Below are 13781 nucleotides of genomic sequence, written 5' to 3' on the forward strand. Positions count from 1 at the left end.
CTGCTGGTGCTGCTGGTGCTGCTGGTGCTGCTGGTTCTGCTGGTTCTGCTGGTTCTGATGGTGCTGCTGGTGCTGCTGGTTCTGCTGGTTCTGCTGGTTCTGATGGTGCTGCTGGTGCTGCTGGTGCTGCTGGTTCTGCTGGTTCTGCTGGTTCTGATGGTGCTGCTGGTGCTGCTGGTTCTGCTGGTTCTGCTGGTTCTGATGGTGCTGCTGGTGCTGCTGGTGCTGCTGGTTCTGCTGGTGTGTCTGTTACTGGTAAAGGCAGTGACACCTGCTGTGTCGATGATGGATCACTGAGGAGTTTAATTTGTCTCTTGAGCTCAGAGTTAAAGATGTGTGTAACCGGAGTGAGTCAGCACTCACACACTCCAGAGTGTCTGCTGGCCTCTGCTGGGAGGACAAGGAGCTGCAGGAGCACAGTTTTTATTCCTGATGAATGTTTGTGATAGAAAAAAAACAAACTACACATGAATAATTTCAGTTATTTCAAACCATTAAATCAACTTTTTTTCAGGAACACTGAGGAAATATTGTTGTAGATTAAAGATAATACAGTTTTTGTTATAAATTTAGCTGAAAAAAGTGAGAGAAAATTGTAGATACAAAGATAATGAAAATAAGGGAAACAATAGAGTAGTAGTAGTAGGAGTAGTAGTAGTAGTTTTTTGTGCAGAGTCAGATTTATAATAATAATAAAAGCAGGGGTCAGCAAGTAAGTTTGACCTCGGACCAATTTCTTTCTAAACAACAGCAAGCCAGAACATGATCAAAGGCTAATTTAAGAAACTGATTGATTCATTTATACTTTCAGATACAGTTCACAAATTGAGGATCTGGGGGATTTCAAACACAATGCAATTCAGCTTAGAATTTCCCAACTGGCTCTTATTGTCAAGATCTTTCTGTTTTATCCTAATTGTGCGCATCCGCGGTTTCGCTGAATGCACTCTCCACCGCAGAGTAGGAGTTGCGGAGAATGCGCGCTCTCCGCAGCTGTGTCGGAGTTGCGCAGAATGCGCGTTCTCCGCGTGGTGTCGGAGTTTCGGAAAGTGCGCGCCTTCTGCCGCGGTTTCGGAGAATGCACTCTCCAATGTGGTGTCGGAGTTGCGGAGAATACACTCTCCGCCGCGGTGTCGGAGAATGCGCTCTCCGAGGTGGTGTCGGAGTTGCGGAGAATACGCTCTCCGCGGCAGTGTTGGAGAATGCGCTTTCCAACGTGTATCAAAAAGTCTAAAGAGGAAAGTTGGCTGATAATATGGCATTCATTGAAGAACGGAGAGACAAGTATGAGTTCATCTACCTGGTTTCATGAATGCAAAGCGGGTGTGTCTTATCCACAGTGCAGCTGTCTACATGCAAAGAATATAATATGAGATGCCAGTCAATGGATTGTATCATTGCCTCCCTGAAACAGGTGCCCCATTACGTGAGGTCCGCTACTCGCTGCATAGAAGCGCTGTTGAATGCAGTGCATGTAGTTATTATATCAATGCTTTTAGTCAGGCCAATTACTTTTCCCTTGCTAGAGCATAACTCATCTATGTCATTTGTATTTTTACAGTAATGGGCTATTCGTCAGCGAGTTGCATCACTGTGTCATTTTACTCCAGATTCTTCTTTTTTTCGCTGATTTTGGTGTCTGTGTTTTTCATAAAATATAATTTACCTGTGTTCCTGTTCACGCGCGTGGCGCCGTGGTCCAAAGTTGCATCGGTACAATAACACTTGAATGATTTACTGAACTGCTATATTTTTCATACCACACATCCTGTGTTGCTATTTCAGCACCAGGTGCTGTCCACTCCAGTGCAGCCCGCTGTGTCTGTCTCCGTCATTCACTCACTCTCAGCATGGATAAAAGTATAATCAGCACGGGGGGAGATTCGCTGTTTGGACATTATAGCCTATTTGTGGGATTGTCAGCCCGATATTGTTAAAAAAAATTTAAATCTGGAGGGCCAGATATTATTGCTGGAGGGCCAATGTTGGCCCACGGGCCGGATGTTGCCAACACCTGCATTAAAGCCATTTATGACAAAAATGTCCACTTCCAAAAACTGCTATGAGAATATTACAGATTAATGTTTTTTCCCAATTTTAGGGGTTAAATCTTTCACTCAGCTTCAGTCCTGATCAAAATTACCAATATTCATTTATTTTCAGGATTTTAACCCTTTAAATGCCAGTTTGAGTACATGATGTTACTGTTTTTCATGAAAAAAAAAATTACATCACATATTTTAATCTCACAGCCATTACAGAATATTGTAATATATTCTGTAATGTCAGGGTTTTATCTTTAAAGGAAAGTAGTAAAATTGGTAATTTTTACTGTATACTAACAGATGGCAACATTTTCCCACCATAACCCTACGCATGAAATGCTTGTAATTTCGTAGTTTCTGTGCCTGTTGAATTTTGGAGCGCTGCCAACCACTGAAGTACATGGATGCAACTAATATGGTTTATTTATATATAGAGGTCAACAAGGCCATTCAAAATAAAAGGACATTAAAATACAGTTTAGAACAAAAAATAAGATGAAAGTAGAAAAGATAGATGGAATCATGACGATAAAAAATCATTAAATTGTAAAATTGTAAACCAATAAATCATGAAATCAAGTAAGATACATTTTATGAGAATTGCAGCAGTATGAAGTGTGAAAAGAGTTTCAAACAAAAAAATGAATGATCCATTTAAGTTAAGAACTTAATATACATTTCTACTCTGTTCTATCACATTTAAATATTGAAATCACATTAAATTGTATTTTTTTCTACTCTATTTAGAAGTTATTTTGAAGAAGAGTCTGGCATAAAAAGTATGCCATTTTTTTGCATGTTTAAGTAAATCTCATCCTGGCGATGATGCATGTGAAGCAGCTCTGTGAGTCCAGAGGAAACGAGCACGCTGTCTTCTCACTAAATACAGTTTAAAACACAAAAAGAAGATCAAATTAGAGAAGATAGAAGGCATCATAGCAGTGGCAGAAAATCATAAAATCTTTAATTGCTATAAACTATAAATCATACAATCAAATAAGCATTGAGAAAGTTAAAGAAAGTAAAAAAAAAAGAAAAGAAACAGTGATCGATTACATATTTAGAACGTAATGTACATTTTTGCTCTATTCTATCAAATTTGCACATTGAAAACACATTCAACTGTATTTTTTCTGCTCTATTAACAAGTTATTTTAAAGTAAAGTCTGGTATAAAAAAAGAAAAAATGTGACTTTTTTCCTTTTGCATTTTTAAGTAAATGTCATCCTTGTGATGATGCATGTGCAGCAGCTGTGTGTGAGTCCGGAGGAAACGAGCATGGCATCTACATTAAAAGATGCCTTTGCATCTTTACGTGCCATGCGTGTGTATTCCACACCCTGACTCTCAGCAAAACAGAGGCAGGAAGGACTGAGCGATGTTGGACGCGTGATTATTGCAACCAACGGGACACTGAGACAAATTGGACAAACGCGGGAGCTGCTGATTTCTGAGGTAAAGCGCTTTTTTGTGCGTCTTTTGTCTTTGTTTTTTTGCATTGCGGTGAAAATGAGGATGATGCGTTAGAGGATGCGGAGCAGCTTCCAGTGTCTGTCAGCTCCAGCAGAGGTGGCTAAGATTAGACATTTTGGGTAGTGGCTGCGCATTTCTTAATGTGGGTGTCAGCCCGACCTGCAGAAATGACGACGTGACGCTGAACTTTGCGGTGAGGCTGCACGAGGCTGATGCCCGCGAGCATCCAGTTGAAAATGTATGTTTCCTCATCTTTGTGTTGAGTCATGATGGGAGCTGCATGTCGGGTCATTTAGCAGGAGCAGGTGGTCGTTATTGTTGCGTTGTTGCCAGCCGGGATGTCTCCACCTCAGCGCTCATATTGAAATGCTGGTCACTAATGTTCCTGTAAAGCAGATCAGTGGTCAGTCAGGCCCGGAGCTGCTGCTGCTGCTGCTGCTGCTGTCTGCCAGGATACACCTTCAGCTGACTGGCAGCAGAGCAGAGAAAGACCCAGAGATACGACTCTGTGTGCACTAAACGTGGATTCTGCAGGATTTTGCAGAAAAAATGCAATCTCTGCCTCCCTGAAGAATCACTGTGATGTTGCAAGAGAAAGTTATAATCTGTCTTTAATGAAATAATATGACCTTATCCTGCTTCATGGTGTTTAACCCTTTCAAACCTGAACAAATTGGCTTGATTTCTTTCAAACATGGGAAGAAGGCATGCAACACACACACACACACACACACACACACACACACACACACACACACACACACACACACTCATAACTTGTCATGATCTTTTTGGTCTTTATTGCTGACCCCATTATATATTTCTTGTGTATAAGTATTGTGATTTTTTTGCATTACCCTCAGTAAGGTATTACTATAAACCGATTTGGGTTTCTAACCACTCTGGCACCAGTTTTAGGCCTACTGTATTCTTTTTGACCTGTTTTCTGTTTTTAATGGTGCAAAATAAATATATGTGAAAATGTAAGGCAAAGAGCAACTTAAAAAGAAATGACCAAAATATTAGCAAGGTATTTTAAAAAGTTAAAAATGTGCAAATTAGCACAAAAACCCAGAAAATGACTTTAAAAATAATAATAATATTAATAATAATAATAAATATAGCTATATATTTTTCTGTAACCTAATTTTAGATAAAGTTGTAAAAAAAAACTTCAAAAAGTGAAAACTGGCACAACCCCCGCCTGGAAAATGACCTGAAAAAGTACAAAAAATAAATGAATAATAATAATAATAAATATAGCAATATATTTAAATTCTAATTTTAAAAACATATTTTAAATAATTATAAATATCATTTTCTGGACATTTTCTTTCATTTTAAAAAAAGTCTCTCTCTTTTCTTTCTTTATTTGTTTGCACATTTTCGGGTAATTTCTTTGGTCATCTTTTAAGAATTTCTTGCAATTTGCAGGACATTTTATGCCAAGTTGCTGATTTCTTCTTTTTTTTAAGAAATCAAACCAGTTTGCTCATATTTCAAATGCTTGTGAAAGCTTGTGTCTTCATTGGTCTTTGTTTGTGCGAGAGAGAGAGAGAAAGAGAATTATCAGAATTTTTTTTAAGGAGAAAATATCAAGAAAATTATATTTTTAATATTGTAGTTATGTATCTAAAATTAGGTTACAGAAAAATATTTAGCTATATTTATTATTATTATTAATATCATTATTTTTTTTAAAGTCATTTTCTGGGTTTTTGTGCTAATTTGCACATTTTTAACTTTTTAAAATATCTTGCTAATATTTTGGTCATTTCTTTTTAAGTTGCTCATTGCCTTACATTTTTAGATTTATTTATTTGGCACCATTAAAAACAGTAACAGAAAACAAGGTCAAAAAGAAAACAGTAGGACTGAAACTGGTGCCACAGAGGTCAGAAACCCAGAGGGACTTACTAAAGGTAATACAATAAATCACAATACTTTGATACAAGCAATATATATTTAGTCAGTAATAAAGGGAAAAAAATGTTACGTTGTTAAAATCAAGCCAATTTGCTCACATTTCATGTGCTTGTGAAATGTGTCTGAGTGCAGCACAAAGGGTTAATCCCTTGTAGCATCCTCTCTGTGGTTTTATTTCTTATTGTTTGATACATAAAGCAGAGTGTCTTCATGGGTCCTTGTTTGTGCTGGTGACGACTCTTGACTCTGACATGAGGAGACAGTTCAGTGACTTTTTTGGGCTCATTTTGAAGACAGCGACTCATTTTAGCAGCAGCAGCTTCAATCAGACAAATGATTGCTGCTTTTCTCTGCCAGTACCTCTGTGATCTGCATTTGCATGGGCTGCGGTGTTACGGGAAATGTGGCGTCTCCATGGAAACTGAGGCTGTCAAATGATGATGACAAAGTGATGTTAATATTTGAGAGGCGGCCTGTTAATCTTCAAAACTGTGAGAGCAGCGCAGCCGTGAACGCTCTTTAAAAAATGCATCTAATCTAACCTGAGCTCGTTTGTAATTTTAATATCTTAAAATCGTCACTCAGAGGTGCTGATGGGGATTTATCTCTGTGGTGCTCATCAGTTTCTCCTTTCTGTAAATATTTGGGGATATGCAGGGAAAAAGAAAACAGGTAGTCAAAGTCAGAGAGAGCTGTGGGGAGTGATGGTGAAAGTTAACCTATATCTGGCTTTACTGGAGTCCCTGAACGCCCCGCAAGGACCTCTGAAGGTCTCAGAGATCCCACTGTGGGACGAGATGCCCCAGATTTGTCTTTTTTCACATGATTTATTACTGCAGACTGCCAAACTCCGCACTAATATATCACGGAAAACTTTGTCTTTATGATTAAAAATAGATGAAAATACTAAAGTCAAGAAGATGTTAATACTGTAGACAGGACCAGCCCTAGACTTTCAGGGGCCCCATGTGGATTTGGTTTGGGGGCCACACATATACACATATTTATATATGGAGTAAAACACAAATGTAAGCAATAATAATTATTCTATAATAAAATACAACAGCATAAAAAATATTTTAAAAAAAGATAAAAGATCACTGCAAATACCCCCATGTTAAAATGTAATGAGATTAAATAAGATTTTAATAGAATTAAAAGCCCAAAATATTACAAAATACAGTAAATAGTTAAGTTTGCATCAATAAATATATTCAGCAGCTACACAGAGGGTGCATTCATCTATTCAAATAAAATGATAAAATATAAACAAGAACAAAATAACACAGAATTAGTATTTATGGTTTATGGTTTTGCTTTAGCAATATTTGTTATGAAAATACGTGCCAAATACCAAATGAAAAAATAAGATGGATACTTTTTTTTTTTTTTTTAAATCTGGCAAACATTTTTATTTTCAAAAGGTTTCAGGTAAACAATAGAAACACATACAAATAAGTTATAACTGTAAAATGTATATGTTAAAATCCAAATCTAAAATGTATTGATAAGTATAAGAGTATATAAATACACATTTATGAGCACAGTCATTCAGATGTTTAGGGAAAAAAGTTCCATTATTTCTCAAAAGAGCATTTGTTTTTTTGTTGTTGTTTGATAAAGTAGCTGAATAATAATAATTATAATAACTATTATAATTTAGCAATTTCACGTTTTTTTTATGGTTAGGATGCCTTTCATCTTTTCTATTTTCACCTCATTGTCTTTTGCTTTAGTGGATTTAAATGTCCTCATATTGAATGTCCTCAATGGCCTGTTTTCTGTTAATTCTGTGCGTTTTCATGTGAATTTGTCAGTGCATAATGTCCTGTTTTATTTATTTTATTTTATTTTATTTTATTTTTCTCATCCTGCAACCATAAAACTAACCAGCGTCCTCGTGTGACGTCATCACGCTACCGGCTACCGGGCCAATCAAATACGGTGACGTCATCGCGCGACCGACCCTATCAGATCACTTTTGCAAAGTTTTGCCGCGAGAAGCGCAGGAGTCGGACTGTCGGTGTGTGTTTTCTGTAAAAAAAATAACCCAATAACTTATTAATCAAAGATACTAATCGATACTTTACTAACTTACTAACTTGTTAGTGAAGCTCCGCGGCCCCCGGTGTGTGCTGAAGTCTTTCCCGGAGCACAGAGGCTCCTCAGCGGGCACAAAGCGCAGCAGCTCGCGCTGTTGTTGTCGTCGGAGCGTTAGCCGCTAGCCGGTAGCTAACATGTTAGCTCCTCCAGGTAACAGCTTCCGGCCGTAGACTCACCTGTCTGTCCCCGCTGTCTCACTGCTGCTCCCCGGCTAGCTAACATCTCCTGTCCGCGGCCTGACCTCATGGATCCCGGTGGAAGTGAACTGGACTCCAGCCTGCCTCAGCCCGAGAACCCGTGTCTGATCGTGGAGGACTCCCAGCCGGACAGCGTCGCCCTGGAGGACGACCCCGAGAGCAGCTACCGAGCCCTGCTGGCCCGCCGCCTGTCCAGCCTGCAGCCCACCGCCCGCAGCCCGGTCCTGGTAAGCTGCAGACTCATCCCAGTAACCCAGAACCGGGGCTAGCCTGAAGTGTCTGCTCCAGCGTGCACGGAGGTTCACTTTACCTGAGAAAACTGCTATTACTAGTACTATCAGTACTACTACTCCTACTACTACTACTAACAGATAGGACTTATAAAATAAAAAAATCCTTTATTAGTCCCACAGTGGGGAGATCTGCATTGTTACAGCGGCTCTGAGGTCCAGGATAAGCAGCACAATAACAACACCATAATAAAAAAATATTTTAAATATTAAAAAACAAGGTGCCAAGTATGAAAAAACAAAGAAAAACAAGGTGCCAACAACACAACACAACACAACACAACACAACACAACACAACACAACACAACACAACAGTACACAAAGATGCTTTTAATAAAATGTAAATAAATAAATACATTACAGATGCAAAAAAAACAATCCACAAGAACAGAATACAAAAGTAAAAGACGACAAAAACAAGACTGGTTTTTATTTTCTGTGTTTCTCTGTTTGGAAAAACAGCAGATAGACATCTGTGTGCAGGAAGTGTTGTTCATCTCCTTTATTTAACCTTTTGAAACCTGGAGCCACATCACTTTCTTATGATGCTTTAAGATAACTTTCATAAGTATGTGAACATTGAATCGTTGTTGTGATTTCTGACAAAAACAGGAGAAAAGCAATGAGCAGCTTGGTAAGAAATGTTGCACAAGTTGCTTGAAATTAGTAGATTTAGAAAATTCTATTTATATTTTATTCTATTATTATACTTTGTTAAGTGATAAAATAATGCTGTGTTGTCTTTAATTAATTGAGCCCATCGTATGTTGAGAGTTTATGTTGGTATTATGGAAAATGATAAAATGATCATTTAGAATATTATTTTTTTGAAAAAAGGGGTAAAGGTGATACAAGAAACATGGTACTGAAAACTGCGTTTATAATGATCATAATTACATGTAAATTATGAGGCAAGATTGTTATAATTTTGTACCTTTTCCAGGTCATTTTTTAATTTTTATTATTATTTTTCCCCTCTTCTAAATTTATAAAAATACATTTTAAAACTAACTTTCCGGTCATTTTCCTGTAATTATTATTATTATTTTTTTTACTTCTTTTGGCAAATTTGTTTTTCTTTATTTTTTTGGCTGAAAAGAGATTTGTTTTTTTCTTGAAATTTTGGTGATTTTTTTTAGAAAATGTGCCATCCAAACCTGCAATTATTATGTTGATTGAGAGATCCTAGTTGACATAACGTGTGTCTTTGGACTTTTTTGGCAAACTAGAGCTCACAGAGTCGCCTGTGAACACACACATTCCTCACAGAGGCCGAGGGGGAGGTGCTCAGACCTCACTGGGAGGTGACGGAGCTCCTGCAGCTGCATTCTTCGCTCCTCTCAGTTCCTCCTTCCTCTTCGAGGAAGCAGAGAGGTCAAACTGACTTTTCCTAACAAAGGAAAGGTTAATCTCATTTTTTAAACAATGCAAAGTCTTTAATGGTTAAGTGATTGTGAGGATGATCTGTATGGCTTTGGCTTGACTTTCTGCTCAACATCCCCTCTAATAAAATAATAATAATAAACTTTATTTGTACAGCACTTTTCAAGCAAAAACAGAAAGTGCTGTCCAAAAAAACAGTAATTATGAAACATATTCATAAACATAAACCTACATGTACACACAAAGACATACACACGTGTATGCATACCTACACACAAACACACTCGCCAACGCAAACACATGCACAAAATAAAGCAGTTAGAGGAAATATTAATAATAAAGAAGTGAAAGAGAACAGTCAAATATTATAAGTCCATCAACTATAAGGAAATGCCTTACTACAAAAATTCTCCCGATATTATCGGATATTATGAGCCTTTCACAGACACATCGGCGTATATTTTTTCCCAATATGCGCCGATAAGAAAACTTTATTTACAGACCATCGGATGCAGAAAACGATGCTTGGAAACGTTCAGCAACTGACTGATACTGAACAGAACTGATGTTTATTTAGCTATTTATTTTATTTCAGCAGCGAAGAGCATACAGTACTGATACAGTACTGATGTGTGTTTTTATATTCTTTATTTAGAGCATACAGTACTGATACAGTACCGATGTGTGTTTTTATATTCTTTATTTAGAGCATGCAGTACTGATACAGTACCGATGTGTGTTTTTATATTCTTTATTTAGAGCATACAGTACTGATACAGTACCGATGTGTGTTTTTATATTCTTTATTTAGAGCATACATTACTGATACAGTACCGATGTGTGTTTTTATATTCTTTATTTAGAGCATACAGTACTGATACAGTACCGATGTGTGTTTTTATATTCTTTATTTAGAGCATACAGTACTGATACAGTACTGATGTGTGTTTTTATATTCTTTATTTAGAGCATACAGTACTGATACAGTACTGATGTGTGTTTTTATATTCTTTATTTAGAGCATACAGTACTGATACAGTACTGATGTGTGTTTTATTTTTATGTTCTTTATTTGAACGGTCAGCAAAGACTGAAGCTGAACACATAGAGTACTGATGTGTATTTTATTTGTATTTATTCTTTACTTTTGTTTGATTGTAATGTCTAATAACTAAATTGTTGCATAAAAGTTGTTTAAGAAAGCAGCTCACATCGCTGCAAAATCAGAGCAAATTTCACATAGAAATCATCTTTTTTCATTCCACTTCACTCAGAAATTCACTATATCGGTCACCATATTGGTAATCGGTGAATTTTTCCACTAAAAATGGTCATTGGTCTCAAAAATCCCATATCGGTCAGGCTCTAATAAAGTTTGTTTCTCTGTGAAAATAATGGAGATTTTTTTCGTTTCCAGGAGCTGATCTCGTCCCCGTTAGGAAGCCGATGCTCTCAGACTGACAGCCAATCAGAGAGCTCCCAGAGTAACAGCCAGGCTGAACCCGGTCAGTGCTTTTATAACAACACGCGGCAAATATGTGAGAAGTTAAGACCTTCACACTGTATGAAAATGCAAAATACTGGCAAATATTGCAAATATTGCAAATATTTCCCGTCCAAACGGTTCATACTGCAGCGATGCAAATTTAAATAAAGTTTAGATAAAATTCAAAGCAGCTCAAACTTGAGAAAAAGAAAATGGGGACAGTTTGAGATTTTCCTGTTGATGCAGCGTCTCGTCTGAGGAGGCAGAGGACCAAGTGCTGTTAGCTAGAGCTGCAACGATCAATACATTTATTGATTAGGTAACTTTTAAATTAACTGAAAACAATTTTTGTATCAATTAAACTTCTAAACGAAAAACAACATCAAGATTCTCTGATTCCAGCTCCGCAAATGTCAAAACTTCCTTGTTTCTTTCCTTCTTTAAGACAGTAAGCAGAATATTTTAGGTTGTTGACAAAATGAGACATTTTGGAGTGCTGTCCATGACCGCGGAAAACACGGACATATATATATATATATATATATATATATATATATGTATATACACCCCTGATGTGTAACGGCCTTTATCCGTGTTAAGCAAAAACAACAAATAATGCTGTTTTCTCTCTTTAGGTGTTCTCATGGCGGCCGACCCCAGCTCTGCATTCCAGGAGGAGAGTCAGGTTTTAAGCATTTGCCCTCCTCCAAACAAGAAAAAGTACGTGGTGATGAAACGTTTTCTCTGGTCGATGATGCTCGCGGTCAGACGGCGATGAAGTGACTCATTTCTCTGCTTCCTGTTCCTGCAGGTGTGCAGCAGAGGACACGGAGACGGACTCTGGAGCCGATTCCACCACACACTGCGTTCAGACTGAAGGTGGGAGCAGAGGTGCCTTCATTCAGGCTTCAGACGGTCACGAAAAACCTGGAAAAGTCATGGAGTTTATCAAAGAGCAATTTTTTAACTTGGAAATGTTTTGGAAACTAAATATGCTCCAAAAGTTTTGGAAAAGTCATGAAATTTTGTAACTTTTATAATAACACATGATGTGTTCATGGACCGTTGGAAATTTGAAAATCCAACAATAATACTTTTAATATTTCAAGCTGTGATAAATGGTGTCTTTTTTTTAAATGAAAATATACCTTCCAAATCTACCCATGTTTTCTTCAAAAATCACCAATAATTTTTAAAGGCAAAAAAGCAAAAAAATAAAGATAAAAGTTGCCAATTCTTTAAAAATCACCACCATTTTATTTTTTAAATGCCAAATGATATTATTATTATTATTTTATTTTTTCTCTGGAAATTCCCAAAAATATTTTTAAAAAACAGATGCATTTTTTTCTTTAAAAAAAATTGAGGAAAATAGAAGGCCATCTTTTTTAAAAAAAAAAGAAACATGCCTTCCAAACATGCTTTATTTAAAAATGGGCACTGAAGTAAATACAAATGCAGCTGTTTCAAGTTTAATGCCCCTCCCCTAAATTTAAGATAAAAATCATAAGTCCCCCCAAGTGCTTAAAAAAATATTTGACATGTCTCCCCCTTTTTTGCATCACCCCCTCCCCCCTTCATAAATAAGGAACATCCCTTAAATTGTATTTAAATATTCACTTATAATCCTGTTTTTTTAAAATAATATATATTTTAAAAAGCCGTTGCACAGTAATGAAAACGGTGAAAGTATTAAAGTGTATTGATGGTTGTTTCAGAGAATGGTTGTCATGGAAACATATAAATTAAAACGAACACTTTTAATAGAATGAAGTCTCATTAGTAACGTGTGTGTTTGTGTTTCAGACGGAGGAACCTCTCAGTTCGGTTTCCTGGAGCTCTCTCAGAGTCAGGATCTGCGAGGGGAAGCGAACAGTCAGGAGGACGAGGACGGCGTCCCTCAGCCAGACAGCGAGACACGCGGTAAATTAGGTATGAACACTTCTATTTATAAATGCTGCTTTTGTTTTTTTGTGTCATTTTTGCCTCTAGTTTGTTTAAAGTGATGCAGAGAAAACGACCTGCTCATCTCCAATTATCTCCCTTTTTAAAAGGCTGCACTCAGACCCGTTTCCTGATTTAAGAAACTGTTTGAATCGACTGACGGGCGACAAATAATTTTCCCTGTTAGCTGAGAGTGTGTGCCAGCCGGTCCTAATTAAAGCAGGTAAACGAAGCGTAATTCCCTCTTAAAGGGCGTGAGATCGCAGGGCCGCGTGCACACGCAGAAGCTGGAGAAGAGGAGGAAAATTCGAGAAATTCAAGTTAAGAGGGCTTAAACAAAAGTAGGCTTATATTTGGGACAGGTGTCTGTAGAGGACAGGTTTTTATTTATTTTCACAGAAAACTGTCGCTCATCAGAGATAGGAAACACAATCAATCTTAAATGACATGAATCTTAAACATTAAAATAATTCTGTGTAATACTATAGTAGTGACTGTCAGGGTTTTTTATTTTGTTTTTATGGCTGTTCGGTTCGATGATGTTGATCTGCTGTTTATTTAGAGATTTATTAAATGTTTTTCTGCGACGTAACCTCACATCACTGTGGTGTCTCACTGTTTTCAAATACAGTAAACAAACAGAAATCTGTATAATAGCTTAAATGTGTCATTGTGATGATTATGAACACTGTTGACTGAACATTTTTCCAGAGCTGTTAAAAGAAATCGTCTTCTACGTGTACGAATCTCTTTTTGTGTGTCTCTAGTTTACTTTGGTGGTAATGTCATCTTCTTTGGTGCTCGTGGTTTCAGTAAAATTAACCAATGACTAAACTGTGGAGAATTTCAAAGTTTGAAAAATATACGTTTGTCTGAGTGATCTGAGCAGATGACTAACGTTATCTCCAGCACGTCGCCAACAGCACGGTTTTA

The 13781-nt window shown here is 37.2% G+C and overlaps 1 protein-coding gene across 7 annotated transcripts in view; it reads left to right on the forward strand.

Moving 5' to 3' along the window:
* The first annotated feature begins 3360 nt into the window (after window positions 1-3360).
* The window catches only part of tp53bp1 (tumor protein p53 binding protein, 1), a 33915-nt gene continuing 23494 nt past the window's right edge, over window positions 3361-13781 (forward strand). Inside the window, exons 1-6 of one of the 7 annotated variants that reach the window (XM_088079312.1) lie at window positions 3361-3500; window positions 7763-7971; window positions 10836-10923; window positions 11540-11624; window positions 11716-11795; window positions 12711-12836. In XM_088079312.1, the coding sequence (XP_087935438.1) occupies window positions 7792-7971; window positions 10836-10923; window positions 11540-11624; window positions 11716-11795; window positions 12711-12836 (559 nt within the window). In that variant the 5' untranslated portion in view covers window positions 3361-3500; window positions 7763-7791. Of the gene's footprint in view, window positions 3501-5490; window positions 7972-10835; window positions 10924-11539; window positions 11625-11715; window positions 11796-12710; window positions 12837-13781 lie in introns of those variants that run through there. The other 6 variants (XM_088079366.1, XM_088079539.1, XR_015776924.1 and 3 more) reach the window with 6 other exon arrangements.

Source organism: Plectropomus leopardus, chromosome 1 (assembly GCF_026936395.1).
Source record: "Plectropomus leopardus strain MGB_pleo_1.0 chromosome 1, ASM2693639v1, whole genome shotgun sequence".
NCBI lineage: Eukaryota > Metazoa > Chordata > Actinopteri > Perciformes > Serranidae > Plectropomus > Plectropomus leopardus.